Genomic DNA, 18,358 nt, shown 5'->3' on the forward strand with positions numbered 1-18,358 from the left:
TCTTCGCAGAAGATTAAGAATATGTGCCTGTTTTTTTCTGTCTACATTAAAATTGTTTTGTTTTTGGGGTGGCTGGAACGATTTAATGGCATTTGTATTCATTTCAATGGGGAAAACTGATTTGTTTTTTTGACTAAATCGAATCACGATCTTGGCCAGTGAATGAATTGAACGCGTAAATCAAGGTACCACTGTAAAAAAAAAAAGCCTGTTAGGAGCCTGACTGTGTACCTAATAAAGTGGCTGCTGAAAAGCAAGTCGATGAACATGCATGCGTGTGGGTGTGTGCGTGCGTGCGGGGTGTGTGGCCGTGCAGCCGTGTGTGGGTGTGGGTCTGTGCGTACTTTCGGAATGAATATTTGAAGTTACTTAGCGTCAGCGTGCCGCATTCAAGTCCCACGCTGGAGTGATTCGTGCCGCTGCTTTTAAGCTGCTCGTGTCCTACATACATGTTAGATAATCATCATCGTCATCATGTACACTCGGTCCCGTATATAGGAAGTATTACAGCGTTATATGTCCACAACAGCTCTTATCAACAACATGACTGTTGGCTTGCTGCAGACAGGAAGTGTACCAATTGGATTGGTTAGGTCTTCAAATCAGAATTTAAAGTCTGGATTAGGGTTTGAAGCCTGGGTTAAAGTTTCACACTTTGGTTATGGTTTTAAAGTTAGTGTTCCAAATTGTTCACTTCCGATCAGATACCGATATTGCAGCCTTGCGTTTTGGCCAATACTGATATCGGTCCGATCCTATTTCAGCAATAATCATACATAGTTTGCTTATTGTGTAGTATGGAATGTTAGAAAAGTCTTGATCAAGTGATATTACTCAAACAGAGAACAATAATCAGCAACAGTAAGTATGGGGGAAAACGGGCGCATTTATTATTAACCAATGGGTTACATAAAGTAACTGCTGTGCACGTGTTGACCTCTGAGGGGCAGTGTGGTGCACGCAATGCGATACACACTTGCAGTAACAAAGAAAGTAGAAGTCAGGATCGAATATTATTATAACTTGTTTTTCAGAGTTGGAAGAATATATGCCAGAGAGTATTGGCATATTGCCTGTTTGTATATGTTTTATACAGTTTGTGTACCATGATTAATTATTTTGAGAGATATAAGTGCTGCGAGTTCGATGCTGACTTTCGTTAGCTCGTCAATGGTGTTTTTCATTCATTCTGACTGCCGTAAACTAGCGATTTTTTTTTTATTTTTAGCAAAAACGAAGAAAGAATGTGATGTATTTGGACATACAATAAGTATAACTATTTTGTTATGTCTGTCCAGTTTTCTTCAACTGGAGTGTCAAAAAATGACTAAGCAAACGACATTCGCTCTTACTGCTGGCTACCATGTTAGCACCTTAGCAAGGTGTTGTTGTGATCACGTGGGCTCTGCACGCCGTCCGCGCGTTGCGGGATAGAAGTGCTGGAGCCGAGCATGGAAGCAACTTTGCATAAGCGTGGTAAAATCGGGGATGTTTAGATCCAGTTTTATACATCTAGTTTTTATATATATATATATATATATATATATATATATATATATATATCCTAGTTTCGTGTTGGGGGTGGGATTTTAAATGAGGTTTTCAAGCCTGGGTTATGGTTTCAAATTAGGGTTTCGGGTCTGGGTAGATGATTTAAATTTGGGTTTTAAACCTGAGTTAGGATTACAAACATCAGGTTAGGGTTTTTAATCAGGGTCGGAAGTCTGGGTTACGATTTAGAATCTGGGTTTGGTTTCTGCTTCAGGGTTTCCAATTAGGGTTTCAAGCAAAGGTTCGAGTTTCAGATTATGGTCTGGGTCATGGTTTTTAAATGAGCTTTTTTATGGCTGGGTGAGGGTTTGAAAACAAGGGTTAGGTTTTGAGATTTGGGTTTGAAGTCTGGGTTAGGGGTTCAAAGTAGGGTTTTGAGCCTGGGTTAGGGCATCAAACAAGGTTTAGGGTTTCAAGCAACAGGTAAGGGTTTCGAATCAGTCCTGGAAGTCTGGGTTAGGGTTTCAAACAAGGTTTGTGTTTTCAAGCCTGGGTTAGGGTTACAAGTAAGAATTTTGGGCCAGGGTTGATTTCAATTCCTGCCAAAAAGGGAAAAAAAATGGAATGGAAGCTGATTGAAATGCTGATTAAATGGAGCGGAAATTGGAAGCACAGGATTCCCCGGCGTGAGTCCAACCAGCTTGCGATGAGTTGAAAACATTGCGATAAATCGCCGTCCGGCTGTGCTTTTCGTCTCTAATGAGTCCCGGCGGCTCCCGGTGAGAAAAGCAACCCTCGTTAGCCCGAGCCCCAAACGGTCCTGCAGGCGCATCGCAGATTTTGGCGGCCTCTTCCATTTCATATGAGCTTTTTTATATTTCATTCAAACGGGTGTGCGTGCGTACAGGAGCTGGAGCAGCAGTTTGAGCGAGAGCGCCACACGCTGGAGGAGCAGAGAAGTGTCCTGCTGCAGGAGCTGGAGCAGCTGAGGGAGGAAATGAGCTCCAAGCTCCACGCCGCCGACCAAGAGGTGAGAGGAACGTTTCGAGACTTGCTCAGGGGTTTGAATTAGGGTTTTAAATTACGGTTTCACGTCTCGGTGAGGATGTCAAACAAGGCTTACGGTTTTATATTTGAGTTTAAAGTCAAGGTTAGGTTTCAAATTAGAGCTTCAAGCCTGGGTTATGATGTCAAAAAAAGGGTTAGGGTTTCAAATTAGGGTGTAAAACAAAGGTTGTGTTTTCAAATTAAGACTGGGTTAGTGTATTAAAGGTTAGTTTGTGAAACTAAGTTTGAAAAAGGGTTAGGGTTTCAAATTGGGGTTTAAAGTCTGGGTTAGGGTTTCCAATTACGGTTTCAAGTTAAGGTTGAGGTTCCAAAGTAGGCATTATGGTTTCAAACGAGGGTTTCAAGCCTCTCCGTATTGCTGTCTTGGGCCGCGTCAAAACCATCCTCATTTGTCCTGGCGGTTTGTCTGCCTTGCCTGTCAGGTGTGCCGTCTGCAGCAGCAGGCGCAGGAGGGCGAGAAGGACATGGGCGCGGCCGAGCGGCAGATGGCCACCATGAAGCAGGCGCAGGACAAACTGCTGGAGGAGCTCGACGCCACCAGGGGACGGCTGAGGGAGACCAGCAACCTGCTCACCGCCCTGCAGGTGGCTCACGCAAACCTCACCGCGCCTGGCAGGCGGAAGTCAGGGCAACAGCATTAATATCGTGTGTGTGTGTGTGTGTGTGTGTGTCAGGGAGAGCTGGAGGTCCAAACGCGTCAACATGAAGCCAAAGTCATCAGCACCAAAGAGGAAGAGAAGCATAAGATGGATAAGATGGCTTTGGAGCTGGAACTTAAGTGGACGGAGACCCTCAGGTGATGCACGAACAGGAGGAGAAATACTTGTTCTCCTGTCTTAGCCTTACTGGGCAAAAACTTCATGTAAAATGGAGAGAATGATGACACACTTGAGAAAGTAACGAGTGCCGAGTAGAACTAGATCAAGTTGTCCTGTACTTGCTTCACTGCAAAAGAAAGTGTGTCAAAGGAGAACTAAATGTCATCAACACTTTTGTCATTCTCCATATGACAAGACAGGAATGAAAGAGAAATTGTGCTGCTTCTTGCTTTTGCTGTGAAAATTGGACAGAGTAACTTTTAGTCCGAGTTGGCATTTGAGCAGCAGTTTTCTCGACCAGTTGATTTCATCATTCTCCATACTTGTACTCGTGCACTTGTGATTTTGAGAGGTGGCAACTGTCAGACTGAAGGCGCACACACACACACACACACACACACACACACACACACACACACTTACACACTGCTGTTCTTTGGTGGAAAAGAAAAAAATGAGACATAAAAGGAAAAGGAGTTGCATGTCCATCCATTTGTCCTTTGCTCGGGATTCCGTTGGACTCGCTGAGTTCGGACTTGCCGCTTCCTAGTTATTTTCAGTACAGCACAACATGGGCTGGGCTAGCATTTCCGAACAGGGACGGTACACCGCATACTTGTCGTTTGACGTTTTCTGCTGTCTTTAACATCTCACGTGTGGTGTTTGCGTGCCTGCAGGCAGGAATGCAAGAAGCTCCGCGAGGAGCTGCGAGAGGAGCACGAGGCGGACAAAGCGGCGGCGTTGAGCCAGCTGGCCCGCAACAAGGAGCAGGAAATGAACAACGCCCGAGAGAGCTGGCAGAGGAGAGTGGACGACCTGCTGGAACAGGTGCGGGCCCTGGCATCTCTTCGTCCGGTTCGAGGCAGCACTCGAGCGAAAATGCTAGTTTTTGTTTTGGGATTCTCTGTATTTTAAATGCAATGTTAGTCGTGAAGCTAGCACAAGAGCACTTTCATTTCTTCTGGTTCTCGTCAGCGCTCAAGCAGCATTCTGGACCGGCTTTTTATTTTTTTATTTTTTTTTTTTATAAAAAGTGTTTCATCCTTATATTTATATATATATCGAATGCAAGTTTTGCTTTGAAGCTACCAGAGGAAACATATGATCTCTTCTCCTAGTTCTAGTCAGCACACGAGGAGCAGCATCTGTGACCCCGCTAATTTCATCCTTCTCTATCTTTTACATGCAACTTTTGCAGTGAAACGGGAGAATGATCCCTTCTTCCAGTTCTAGTCAGGACTCGAACAGCAGCATTTGCACCACTTTTTCACTTTGGACAGAAGAGCTGTGATTTATTCTCATTCTCGTCAACACTCGAGCAGAAGCATTCTGAATCAGCTGGCTTTTGAACATTTCATCATTCGCTATATTTTACAGGAGCACTCTCGTTTCTTCTAGTTCTCGTCAGCGCTCGAGGGGCAGTATTCTGGATCAGCTGGTTTTTGAGTGTTTTGTCATTCTCGATATTTTGCACAAGATGTTTGCAGTGACAGCAGTACAGCTGAACTATTATTTCTTCTTGTTCTAGTCAGCACTCGAATCGCACCATTTTGGACTAGTTGATGTCATTATTCACTTTGTTTTACATGCATCTTTTGTTGTGTAGCTAATGCAGGAGAGCTAATATTTCTTCTCATTCCAGTCAGCACTCAAGCACCATAATTTTGAAGCCGGAGAGTTAGAGACTTGTTGCTGCCGTGTGACAGTAGAGGGCCTCGCCAAAGCATGAGATTGTTTTTCTCTAGCGTTTTTATGACGGGACGTTTTCAAGTTGTCTGCAACAAGAGTGGTGATCGGTGGTCCCTTGCAGATCTTACTTTTTATAGATCAGCGTTAACTGCAGTTTACCTTGAAATAGTAGCATGCATCTGCAATCTGCCGGCCAATAGAGCAGATTTAATCACACCAAATTCAATATGGAGGGGGCAAAAAAGGCAGGATGGGAAAAACGACAAGAGCGATGAGTAGGTGAAATTTGTATGTGTATAAGGAGAATAACACTATAATATTGTACTTTATAGAAACACACAACAATTACACGATTGAATAAAATATAAAGAATTTAACCGTTTTTGCAACATTTTTTGCTTCAATTTAATGGGTATTGTGCTGCCCCTTCTGGTGTGCACACCTTGGCCACTGGGGGGCAGTATAATACAGACAGAGACACACACAAAGAAGTGTTTCACGATTGACTCATTGAAATGTAGTAATATTAGTCATTTTAAGCAAAGGATAAAGAATATATACCCGTGACTATTGTTATATTTTCTAACTACATGTGGTGTGCCACTATTTGTGTTCAAGTATCCATTGCTTAAAGGGTTATAACACAGCCCCATAAATGCTATTTGTTAATCCGTCTATGGTGTTTTGTACGTGTACTTGTCCGTGTGACACTGTTGTACACATCGCATGTGTCTGTCGCTAACGCTAATGCTAGCCCTCTGTTCCACACTGTGTGTGACGCACGTCTTAGTCACGGCACATTCTCCAAATTTGGGGCACAATCGACTGAGTGTGTGTGTGTGTGTGTGTGTGTGTGTGTGATGACACAATCCAGCTTTCATGTTTTATTCTTAGTTGCTTTTCAAGTCCTGATGAATTAGCAATGCGCGGCGCTCGCTGAAAGAGAGCTGCTCTGCTCCGAAAAAAAAACCCCACAAAAAAAAACTTGATGGCAAACTGCTCATGGATAACCCACAACCCCCTGTTGATACCCGTTGGCCGTTACAACGGGCTATAGCTTGTAAAATGAGACATTATACATATATTTACTTAAAATAAAATGTATGCATTTTTTTAGGGCAAAAAAATTATTTTTGCGCAAGAATTGTGCACGTTTTTTATTAACGTAAATCAAAATCAGTGTTTATGTCCCTGCTTTCTACCTTTCTACTTTTCTCTTATTTTTTTTAGATAAAAAGAAATGAAAACTGCACGGCTTTTATTTATTTTTGTTGTTGTTGAATTTTTACAACTGAACTACAATTTTAAACCATTAGACTGTATTTAATTTCATGTTTGTAATTCATTTTTTTCATTTAAAAAGTAACATAAAAAAATGTAACTTCTGGAGTACATACATTCCTTACATTCCTAAGCTGTTTTTTCCCTTTGTTTTTAAATGCTTTTAATCATATAAAGCACATTGAGTTACCTTGTGTGTGAAATGCGCTATATAAATAAGTTTGCTTTGCTTAGCTTATTTGAATTTCTAAGTATTTTTTTTATATTTAGATTTTATATTTAAATTTTAAATCATTTTATTGTTAATTAAATGGTAACTTAAAAAAATAATGAAATAATCAAACTTTTAGGATACGCTTTATTTTTTAATTTTGTTTTGGGTCTAACAATAGGAAAATAAGATGTTTAGAGTATATTTACTTTTTCATGTTTGTATTTGTGTTTTAGTAGTGATTGAATTAGAAATGTGAAAGGTCAAATTAAAATGAAGTAATAGAGTAGATTTATATCTATTTCAATTTTCCTAGTTACATTTTAAATAAAAAAAAAATCTATTAGAGTAAAATGAAAATCTTTCATTGTAGCCGCTATTATTACATAAAAAATATATATATTATTGCACATTTAATTAACACTGGAAAAAAAAAAATCAAACGTCTATTTGTTTTAGATCTCCTTGCTGAAGCAGAGTCTGGAGATGCAGCTGTCGCAATCGCAGTCGTCGCTGCAGCAGCTTCAGCAGCAGTTCAGCCAGGAGCGGGAGCACCTGCGCACGCAGCTGGACGAACTGCAGACGGAGCACCAGCGCAGACACCAGCGGCTGCACGAGGCGCAGTGTTGCGCCCTGCAGGACATCGAGCACGCGCGACAACGCGACATCAAGGTAAGGACCACGAAGCCTTTCCATTCTAATTAGAATGGCTGTGGTAGAAATACATCAACTGTTCTTTTTGAGAGCGGATGTAAACACAAACAACTAGTAGAACATCTGAACTTTATTTTGGGTGACTCAGAAACCCTTTAAATGGTGGCAGGTGTTAGTGCTGACTCCTATTTAACGTGATTTTGATTGTTTACAGCCACATCTCAGTTATAAGAGGATGTGGACACTATGTCCATTTGTGCTGTGTTGCTCTTCTTTTTAAAAACATATTCACAACTCATGAAACATCTTTGTCATTTCCATAAACAAACAAATGGGCAAACATTTTTGGTTCACCATGGAACTGTTCCCCCCCACCCACATCCCTCAATCAAAAAATGGTACATTCCCATCATTTTGCGTCAACAGCTGTAATTAAGTAAAAGCTTAAGGTCGGGAAAAGGTGTCCTTCCTTTTATTCGTCATCTCCCAGGGTGGAAATGTGCCGTGAGTCACACACACATCCATATTTATATTTGTATTTTTATGCTAATGTCATCGCACTGCTTGAGAACAGGAGCGATAAATAAAACGCCGTCTTTCTTCTTTCCTCCCACACTCTCGCTCTCATTTCCACAAACACAGACGCTAAATTGCTTGGCTTGGTTTATAATCATGAAGTAGAATTGCATTACAAAGTCAATGCAGAGAGACACTCGCAACACTGTTGCCGGGCGAGAAATCAAGCGAGGGCTACGTAACTGCTGGTGATTAACAGTTGAGCGCTAGTTTTACTCATAATAGTGAACTCAATTCGACTCGCTTCACAACAAGCAGCAGTTTGGCAGATAGTCAACAATTCTTCAACAAAAAGAGACTTAGGATAGTCCGCTTATCTTAATGCTAACAAACAAAAATCTAAAAATACTCGAAGGCATATTTTCGAAGGCAAATTACTGCAGCTTTAATTTATTTTTATGTGACCTTTATTTAGCCTTTACAAGAGTGTGCTGGTCAGATTACTGAGCTCAGTTGTGACCATCTGACTGCATATCAATTTGTGTATATTATACTGCCCCCAGGTGGGCAAGGCGCACACACCAGAAGGAGCAGCACAATGTCCATTGTATTGAAACAAAAAATGTGGCAAATTTTATTTTATTTACATCCATTGTAATTATGTATTTACTCTGTTTTTATGAAGTAATAATATTATAGTGTGCTATTTTCCTATTAAAAACAAATGGAAAAAAGTGTGGTGGGGGGCCCGGTTGCTGGAAGAGATTCATAGCATTTCCATTCATTTAAATGGACAGCAAAATGTTCATCCAAATGATATTTAGTTTAACAAAGGTCTGTTAGCTTAATGCTAAACTGAAAAGCGAAATCCCACAGATGGGCTAACGACAATTTGTGTTGATGATGTGGCAATTATAAGCCCTCAAACAACTGCTACTTAAATGCGCATGAAATACCGAATGAAGCGGGAGTTCACTGCATAATAATAATAGCGGTTAATGTTTCATCATTGTGAGTACTTGAGGGGGAAAAAAAGCTTACTGTTAGCCTTCATGCTGCATCTTTGCGCATTTGTGCAGCATGTGCAGTTTTCTGAGCTGCACCCAGGGAGTAATATTATATATATATATATATACGGGCGAAAAAAAACCACTCGATTAACTACTGCGAGGAACAGCCATCACATTGTTATCTTTCATCTCACTCATCTCAGACGGGGATCATTTGTCCTGATGAAAGGAACACGCTGAAGGTTCTTCATATTTGCTCCTGCCTCTGAATTTTAAAGACCGCGTGAATACCGCGTGTTTGGAGTGCAGCCATCGTGTATAGGAGTGAATATAACGTAGACCTCCAGTGAAGCTGATCATAATGCAGCAGAGTGCTGAGTAAGAATGTTCCACCTGCAAGCTTTGGAGGCTTTCAATCACTCCTCCTTCCACCCTGACACGTTAATGAGGAAGCACTCGGATGAGAAATGTTTGCCTTGAGTTCTTTTTTTTTTTTTTAATTTTATTTTATTTTTATTTATTTATTTATTTTTTTATAAGAGTGTTACAAAGACCTACATCTGATCAATAAAAGCAAATAACCAACATGGAGTGGCTAAGCCCGTTGCACAGCGAGCGAGGTGACTGAAGTGTTGCGCAGCGTGCCGGGTTCCGCACCTGGTTTTCATGAGTGGCCGACCGTCAGCAACTTCTGGTACACCGTCCGGCATCTGAGGAGGGGGGGAAGGAGTACACCGTCAACACCGTGTATAGTGGGGACGGGGCGCCGCTGAGGCGCTGACTCACCACCGGGACGTTGTGAGTCGGTGGAGAGAATACTTTGAAGACCTCAATTCCACAGCCCAAGACTCTGCTTCCTCATTTTGGACTCTGTATCGGTGCGTCGTGGTGAAGAAGGAGTTGAGCCGGAAGGCGAAGCTCTCGATTTACCGGTCGATCTACGTTCCTACCCTCACCTATGGTCTCGAGCTGTGGGTCGTGACCAAAAGAATAAGAATCAGAAAAAGAATCTTTCTTTCGATCGGTCTTCTCTTTCAGTTCCACTCCCTGTCTGTGCTTCTTCTTCATGTTCAATTCATCGTCATCGTCCTCTTCCTCTCCTCTCCCGCAACCTCGTCCAGGAGCTGGAGGAGCGTCTGCGCCAGCACCACCACGCCGAGCTGCAGTCGCTGCGGGAGGCCCACCGGCACAGCGTGGAGACCCTCAAGCAGCAGTCGGAGCAGGAGCTGCAGACGCTGCGCTTCGAGCTGGAGGACGAGGGCAAGGCCATGCTGGGTACGCACATGCACCACTTCTTCACTCAGAAATAATACAGACATCAAATCACGGAGGAGCCAAATAATAGCCCGTGTCGTTCATTAATCCAGCCAACCAAGCGTTTACATTTTTAAATAAATACAGTATGTTGCGTTAATTTAACAGTTTTTTTCCCCCCTGAAATTATTTTTTTTTATCTTTCATTCTTCGTATATCTCATTTAATAATGTTAATTTATTTACTGTTTATAAGAAAATAGAAATATGTGTAAAATGGGTAAATGAAGAGAAACAAAAGCAGACATCTCCATTTTTGTGAATTGAGTAATATTAAACGAATTTTACGTTTCTGGTTCCAGTTTAAAGCTCAAGGTTTTTATTCAAGGTATTATGAGTTAATATACATTAAGAGGCTAATATGAACAAAATATTTTATTGAAATGGTCTTTCAAAGAGGTCTTTTATTTCATTTCATTGCAAAACGAGACAAATCCAAGAAAATAATGAAAAATAATAATAGAAAAAGGTCCAAAATATTTTACATACTGTTTATATTATAACTCATTTTAAAAACAAACAAACAAAAAAAAACACCTTTACGAATGACCTGGCTCCCTGTTCGATCCCGAGCTCCATCCACCCAAACGGAACATTCCAGATTGGGCCGAGTGTGTTCAACGGGGGTGACGGCACTGATGGATGTTCCTCCATTAACCTTCACGCTCGTGCTCCTGACACCAGAACGCCATCCGTCTCTCTCCGCCGACACTCCTTTTTATTAGCTTGCCCGCCGCTTCCGACTTGCAGTATGTGTGTGTGTGTGTGTGTGTGTGTGCGCGCTCATTCGCTGCCAGCCCTTTTCCAAGCAGAGGTCCCATATTGCCAGCTGTTTGAGAGCATTTTGACTGGTTTTTCAAGACCCACAGAATATTGTGTTCTGTGACAACATAAGTACCAAACCTACCAAAAGAAATATGCTTTTCTTTCACCAGAAACAGTTTTTTTCTTTAAGCTTTTTCCGATATTTTGTAATTACCATGGGTTGGTTTCTCCAAAAACACTGGTTTCTGATCAAAAGCAGAGAAAATAAGCTTTTTGTGAGAATAAATGTCAAGTCGAACAGTGACTTTGATGCAAATGTTTTTTGCTTCTATGACACCTCAAACTATGAAACCACAAAAACAAGATTGTGAAAGGGCTTTTGATGGAAAAATAAGACATTAGAACACACACTTTATTGATACCATGTATATAAAGTCTCTGGAGTGTGAGGTACCTAAACCTGTTCGACTTCCAACGTGTTGGCATTTCTCTCCTTCAGAATCCTACGTGACAAGCCGATACTCACTGCCCAATCTTCATCTTCTACTCAAAAGCTGTGCTGATCTCAAATCCAAAGCAATGCAATGCCGCCATCTACAGGGATCTCATTCCAGTAATTTAGAAGCCTGAATGTCTCAGACAAGCTGGGCAAGAACCTCTTCCCCGCCTGCGTGTAGAAAACTGTACTAGACGGATATAAACGTCGGTGGCAGTAAACGGGTGGATTCCAATTGACGAATATAAACGTCCACGACAGTAAACGGCGATCAATCAATATTGATTGATCGCCCTGCTTTTTTTTGTTTTCTTTCTCAGTGTCTTTCTCATGTTTTTCCCCTCCCTCTTGTTGTCCCAGCATCTCTGCGATCGGAGCTGAACCACATTCACGCGTCGGCCATCGAGCACCTGCGACAAAACCACCAACAGGAAGTGACGGTCGCCAAGAAGGAACTGGAAAAGACGGTGGAGAAAACCCGCCTCCAGGTACAATCGATACATTTTAAACGGTGTCTTTAATACCATTTTCTTATGACGTGGTGTGGCATTTTGTGTGTGTGTGTGTGTGTGGGCGCGCGTGCACACACACATTTGTTTTTACGCGGCTAATTGGACGAATGTCGTTTGCATAAAATGTGTTAAATTGGCCTCTGGGCTCTCTGCTTGCCTGCATGCATGCAAACACTCGTTGGTTCATTTTAATGAGCACACAGCTTTTAAATAACATGCCTCCATTTTTGTCATCACAGTGTGGGTGTTCCTATCTATTTAAAAGCGTTTTCATGAAGGACACACAAACACACACACAAAACGTATGATGCATCTCATGTGCTGGATGTCGTTAGATTATGTTCCAAATGAATTGGACAGTCAGTTTAAATTCTATTTTCAACACAGCGAGACGAGATACTCTGTTTCACTTGGCTAATGTCCTCATTGGATGAATTATTCAAGACCTTTTCTTATTTTCAAAGATGTTCAAAAAAAAAAATGAACGAGCAGGGAAATAGGTGGACAAAGGAAGATGTGAGCGTGTGCGTTTTTAGCAGAGGAAACGAGCTCATTAATTTTTTGTAGGTCGGAAAGGAAAGAAAAGCGAAAGTTGTTCCAATACAGCGAGCAGATGCCTCATCTGGCAGCACATCTGCTCGAAGAGTCAACATCTAATTAGCACGTTTCAAGTTGCTTGATTACATCGTAAACAAGTAGCACTTAATAATCCAGGTGTGAAAATTAAGAAGAAAAAATGTTCACACAAATGTCTTTTTTTTTTTAGAAGCATTATTTTAGTTCGCTGAAATTATTAGATTTTTTTTAAATTTAATACACTTTTTTTAACTTATTTTCCATAATAAGAAAAACAATGTTAGTCAAATAAAGAACATTAAAAATACACTTAAAATGTTATTTTATTTTTAATAATTTTGTTAATTCATATGTTGTAAAAGGTGAAATGCAAATAAAATAAAAATGTTCACCTTATTCATTTATTGTAAGTGATGAAATAAAAAATAGCAAAATAAAGAATTTTAGAAATGCACTTAAACTTTTATTTTGCTGATTAAATAATGTGTTAATTTCTTGTAAATAATAAAATGCAAATAGAAAAAAGTTCATCGAATGTATTGTATATAATAAAATAAAAGTATTAGTGAATGAATAGTTGTACATATGCAGGACATTTAAAATGTTTTATTTACAGTATTCAAGAATTTAATTGATTTATTATAAATAGTACAATTAAAATTAGTCCAATAAACTATTGTACATATACTCTACATTTAAGCATTTTTACCTTTTTAATAGGTTAATTATAATGTAATGATTGATAAATAATTAAAAGATGAGTGAACTATTATTAAAATTAAATATTTTACAATACACATTTTAAATTCTTTTTTTTAACCTCTTTTCCAATGGAATTGGCCCATCTGTCAGTTATAAAATTGTATAGTACATTTAAAAAAGTAACAAAAATAAATAACACTATCACTGAAAAGATTTAAAAAGTGAACATTTGAAAAGTACAATTTCAACATAACATTTATTTTGTGTGGCATTTTTATTTTCAGTTTTTATTTTCATATGTTTGAAAGCGTCACTTTCAATTTGGGTTGAACTGTGGCGTTCTTTCCCCGTCAGGAGCGCGAGCTGCTGGGCCGCGTGGCCGAGCTGCAGGAGGAGGTGACGCGCAGGAAGAAGCACATCGCTCAGCTGGACCACCAAATCCACACGCTCAACGAGAACATCAGCAGCCTCACCAAGGAGCTGGAGCTCAAAGGCAAGGAGGTGCTCAAGATACGCAGCGAGGCCAACCAGCAGATCAGGTAGGTCGCGCCACGCTTATGCATGAAGAACCAGCCCAGGAAAAATAATAATAAAACCGCAAAAAGTGATATATATTATAACTCTTACACTCCACATGCGCACACCTCATGTATTGGAAACACAAACAATATAGTATCAAAAGGCTACATTAGACTGGTTTGCTTTGTAAACCCTACTTTGTTCACTAAAACACCGTTAAAAAACATTTTATTTTGGAACCAAAAATGGTAGATTTTCTGCTTGAAAGGCTAGTGTCCCATGTAAAGATGATATTAAGTCATTAAAACACGATAGAAGGTAAAGCGGATGGATAAATATATTACCTTTTGGCCTCAGAATTGACAGCATCACCAAAATAAATACCCCAGGCCAATACTTGGCTATTATTTACCACAAAAATGATACAGTTGGCTTCAAAAAGTGCAATATTTGCGCTTCGGAATGCAATAGTTGATCGCAAAAAGTTGTATTTTGCTACCACAAGGGCTGTACTGTATATTTTTATGTTTATATTATTATTATAACGCCTTACACTCCGTATGCACACTCCTCATATATTGGAAAAGCAGATTTTTTATTTTTTATTTTTTTGCTACATAAGCCTTGGAGCACTATAATAATTTTTTTAATAGTATATTTGCTCACAAAAAGGCAACATTTGACCATGTTTTGCCCTGTAAACAATATTTTGAAAACAAGATGATATTTTAGCACCAAACTGCTTCAACGGGCTTAAACAGTCGCCCGTGTAAACGTGATATTTGGTCACTAAAAACCCGACATTTGATCACAAAAAGGTGACAAATATTGACGCGTGGTTGACATTCCTGGCGTCAGGCATCGCGAATCTTCTGGGAACTCTTTGTTGATCTTGCTACTCATTAAAATGTGTGTGCACGCGCACAACATGCGTCCGTTATGTAACGGCTGTGTGTGCGTATATGTGTATGTGCGAGAGAGAGCGCAGCGGTCAGAGAGCTAAAAATAGCAAATAATGAAATAAATGAATGAATGCAGAGAGTGAGGAAGATGAGGAAATGCAAGGGAGTGACAATATGAAAAAGCGATTTACTTTAACACACACAATATTTGTGTTGAAACCCGTATCGTAACAGCTGAAAGATGTTACGAATCACAATGTCGATATTTGATGCATAACTGATAACGATGTATAACGATATGGATATTTGCTGGTGTTCTGTCAGCACTCTCCCGTAATCGATTACGATACGGTATATATATCACATCATCTGCGATCGATACTGTATCGTAACAGATAGCAATATTGTACAACACAATAAGATAAGAATATTCCGTGCTGCTGTATGAGTCCAGTGTTGTGAAAGATAATTTTACATTTAAAATCCATATTTGATGTTTTAAAACAATACAGTACCGCAACAGATAATGATACGGCTTACAACTAATATTTGATGCCGGTGAATTGATACGATCCATAACAGATAGTGATACACGGTATCTATATTTAACATTTGCATATCGATGCAGTATTATAAAAGATAATGATATACAAGCATACTGTATATTCTTTCTCCTTTGTGAAGAGCTGTTAATATTACTGTGGCTTCCTGAGTTTAGTTGTCATCTCCATGTACTGTATATCTGTATGTCTGTATTATGGTGCTGTTATTGTAAGTATGTGCTATTTTATTGTTTAAAAAAAAAGAAAAAAAAAAGATTATTATCGTAACATTGGGATACATCACGATATTTTGCCACACCCCCTAAAAATAAGACATTTGTGAAGATTGCTTGCAGTTTTGTGTGTTTTAGTCGTTACGCGATCAATAATCTCTCATTGTGGAAATGTGCGTTTTTTATTTAGAATTTTTTTTCAACGTGTTTGTGTGCAGGGCTCACGAGCAGGAGCTGCAGAAGCGTCACGAGCGCGAAGTGTCCGAGCTGAACGCCATGCACAGCAGAGAGACGCACAACATGTTGGTGGACTTCAACAAGGCGCAGGAGGTCCTCAAGGACAAGATCTCTGCCCTGCAAATTCTGTACGTGCACGAACCCTCACACCGCCCGTGCACACTCATATTGTACAGTAAGTGTGACATTTCCATTTTGCTTCCCGGGAATGTTGACGTGCAAATAAGCGGTCACGCTGGAGTTTATGAATGGTTTTAGCGTGAAATGGTTGATCTGATTTTAAAAAGGCCATCGCTGATTATTTTGGCGCCTTTTTGTGTAAGAGTGACATTTAAATGTCAAACTTCTTAAATGCGAGTTTTCAAAGTGCCATCAACTGTTGAGCTTTTTAGATAACAAATTAGGACAACAAGATTTCACACCAATTCATCTTCATTTGATCGATTTCTGTCAAGACCGCCCAGAAAAAGCCAATAAAAGATTGTGAAAGTTTTAAATTTTTAGTTTTAATGTTTTTTTCTATTTGGAGGAGGAGGCGTTACTGATCAAAACTGGATGGAAAAAGTCCAGTGACTCACTCTTTTTTTTTTTTTTTTTTTTTTTTTTTTTGGGCGACAGGCTGGAAGGCACCGAGGAGAAATTCAGGAACCGCGAGAGTCGCCCTGAGGATCTGCAGATGATCGCCGAGCTCAAGGACATGGTCTCCGAGAGGGAATCTCTCGTCAAGAAGCTGGTGGTAGGTCAAAAAAAAATAAAAGGGTCCTGTGCATTCATGATTTTGGAATGCAAATATATAAGTGCTGTCTGTCAGTGGTGCCACTAGGGGGTGCAATTACCTTTACGATGACGTCTGACACCAGCGTGCGTGTCTCAGTACATGCCTTTCCGCGTGGAGAGCAGCGGTGGCATCTGTAAAGCTGACGTGTAAACGCTGAGCCCTTTGCTTCCCTCAACTCCAGGATGACAAGAAGTTCTACCAGTTGGAGCTGGTGAACCGCGAGAGCAACTTCAACAAAGTGTTCAACGCCAGCCCCAACGTCGGCGTCATCAACCCGCTCATCAAGGTAGGACCGACGGCGGGCGCTGCCGAGCTCCACGCCATCTCATCTCAAACTGGCAACAACATTCTCAAACTTTTCATTTCAGCCGCTGAAAATACTTTGACTTTCATTTTGATACTGAGTTTATAATAAACATGTACTATATATAATAATGTTTGTACTTTTTTATTTAATACATTTGTACTTTTTATTTTTTTTACTTATCAATACTTTTGTATTTTTTACAAACATTTTTGTTTTTACTATACTTCTTATATGTTTTTTAACTTGGAACCCATTTCTAGATTTGAATACTTTTAAGTCTTTTAAACTTAACATGTAATACTTTTCTTTTTTAATTTTACTTTTCATACATGTTCTTTTTTACTTTTAATCCTCCCCCCCCCCACACACACTTCAAACCGTTTTTCAGATGAAATGTTCTAAATGGTGGCGAGCGGTCTCGATGACCTCAGTCAGGGGTTTTGGGCGCGTCATTTTCCCACCGCATGCTGACCATTGAAGTGTATCAGTGTGTTTGTTTTGTCTTTGTCGTTGGTGTTGGTTTTTTTTGCACTGTCGTGCGTCCCTGACCGTCTCACTTTGCTTTCCAAGCCATTTGGATGTCCGAAGCCCACCGAGCGGCGCCGGGCTCCGGGTCGAGACGATCGCGTTAGCGCGTCTTTGGGACCTTTCCTCATTTTCCCTTTTTTTTTCTTGACCGAATTCATTTTGCCTTTTTGGATTATTTTCACCCTGATTTTTGCTTTGAACTCCCTTCTCTCCCCCGTGCTCCCCCCTTCCTTTCTTTCTGTGTAGCAAAAGCGAAAGAATGAGAAAGCGGCGGCGAGCAGATTCGGCAGCTCCGCCGGTTTCAGGGTTCTGGAGGCAGCCGGCTCGGGCCCGGCGGGCCCCGGGGGCGGCCCGCAGCAGCAGCAGCCGCCGCCGCCGCCGCCGCCTCCGCCGCCGCCCCCGGCCCAGCCCGGCCGCCTCGAACCCCTTGCCCACCCCCCCCTCCTCCACCACCTCGAGCTGAACGCCAACAAACCTCTTCCCCCGCCGCCGACCCCTCCCACAGAACCCAAGAAGTTCACGAGGTGAGAGCGAGAGAGCGTCTCAGTCCCGGTGGGCGGCGGCCGGTCAAAAGTCATCAATCATAGAGCTCGACTCGCGGCCGGTCAAACATCATCCAATCACAGAGCTCGATTAGGGGAAAAGAGCCGAACCGCCGCATCTGATTGGCCCGCAGTCAAATGTAAAGAAACAAACAGACAAACACTGCAAAAAACTATACAAGTAGTTTTAATAAATAACGATAATTGCATTTAATAAATAAATACGTATATAAATAATACGCTACCAATATAATTAAAAACATTTAACAATAGATGCAGCGTCCACTTAAAAAAAATAAACACCTTCCCTCAATTAGATGCCTTCTTTTTCACAATATAGCTAGCTGACTGTGGAAAAAGAAAAGATATCATTAAAGAATGTATCATATCAAAAATATTTTCATTAAACTGCTCGGGTAAAAAATAAATGCCTCCTCTCTCGTAAAACCCCATTACTTCTTGCAGTTGAGTAATAGCGAAAGTCCGGTAACTGATGTTTAAACATTCTTCAAAAATGATGGTCTCTGCTCTAATGGATGCTGTGTCCACTTGGAAAAAAAATTAACACCTCCCCTCAATTAGGTACTGCCTTTTTCACAGGTAAAGCTGCCAGTGGAAAAACTAAAGATATCATTTAAAAAATTGGATCATATTATTAAAAATGTTCA

At 40.6% G+C, this 18,358-nt stretch overlaps 1 protein-coding gene across 3 annotated transcripts in view; it reads left to right on the forward strand.

Moving 5' to 3' along the window:
- The window catches only part of fam184ab (family with sequence similarity 184 member Ab), a 37,289-nt gene that overhangs the window by 15,479 nt on the left and 3,452 nt on the right, over window positions 1-18,358 (forward strand). For 2 of the 3 annotated variants that reach the window (XM_061704755.1, XM_061704756.1), the window contains exons 10-21: window positions 2,399-2,521; window positions 2,982-3,143; window positions 3,234-3,355; window positions 4,055-4,205; window positions 7,018-7,230; window positions 9,860-10,013; window positions 11,673-11,800; window positions 13,457-13,641; window positions 15,517-15,663; window positions 16,154-16,271; window positions 16,495-16,599; window positions 17,395-17,672. In XM_061704755.1, the coding sequence (XP_061560739.1) occupies window positions 2,399-2,521; window positions 2,982-3,143; window positions 3,234-3,355; window positions 4,055-4,205; window positions 7,018-7,230; window positions 9,860-10,013; window positions 11,673-11,800; window positions 13,457-13,641; window positions 15,517-15,663; window positions 16,154-16,271; window positions 16,495-16,599; window positions 17,395-17,672 (1,886 nt within the window). The remainder of the gene's footprint in view (window positions 1-2,398; window positions 2,522-2,981; window positions 3,144-3,233; window positions 3,356-4,054; window positions 4,206-7,017; window positions 7,231-9,859; window positions 10,014-11,672; window positions 11,801-13,456; window positions 13,642-15,516; window positions 15,664-16,153; window positions 16,272-16,494; window positions 16,600-17,394; window positions 17,673-18,358) is intronic. The other variant, XM_061704757.1, reaches the window with a different exon arrangement.

The sequence above is a fragment of the Phycodurus eques genome, chromosome 18 (genome assembly GCF_024500275.1).
Source record: "Phycodurus eques isolate BA_2022a chromosome 18, UOR_Pequ_1.1, whole genome shotgun sequence".
Lineage (NCBI taxonomy): Eukaryota > Metazoa > Chordata > Actinopteri > Syngnathiformes > Syngnathidae > Phycodurus > Phycodurus eques.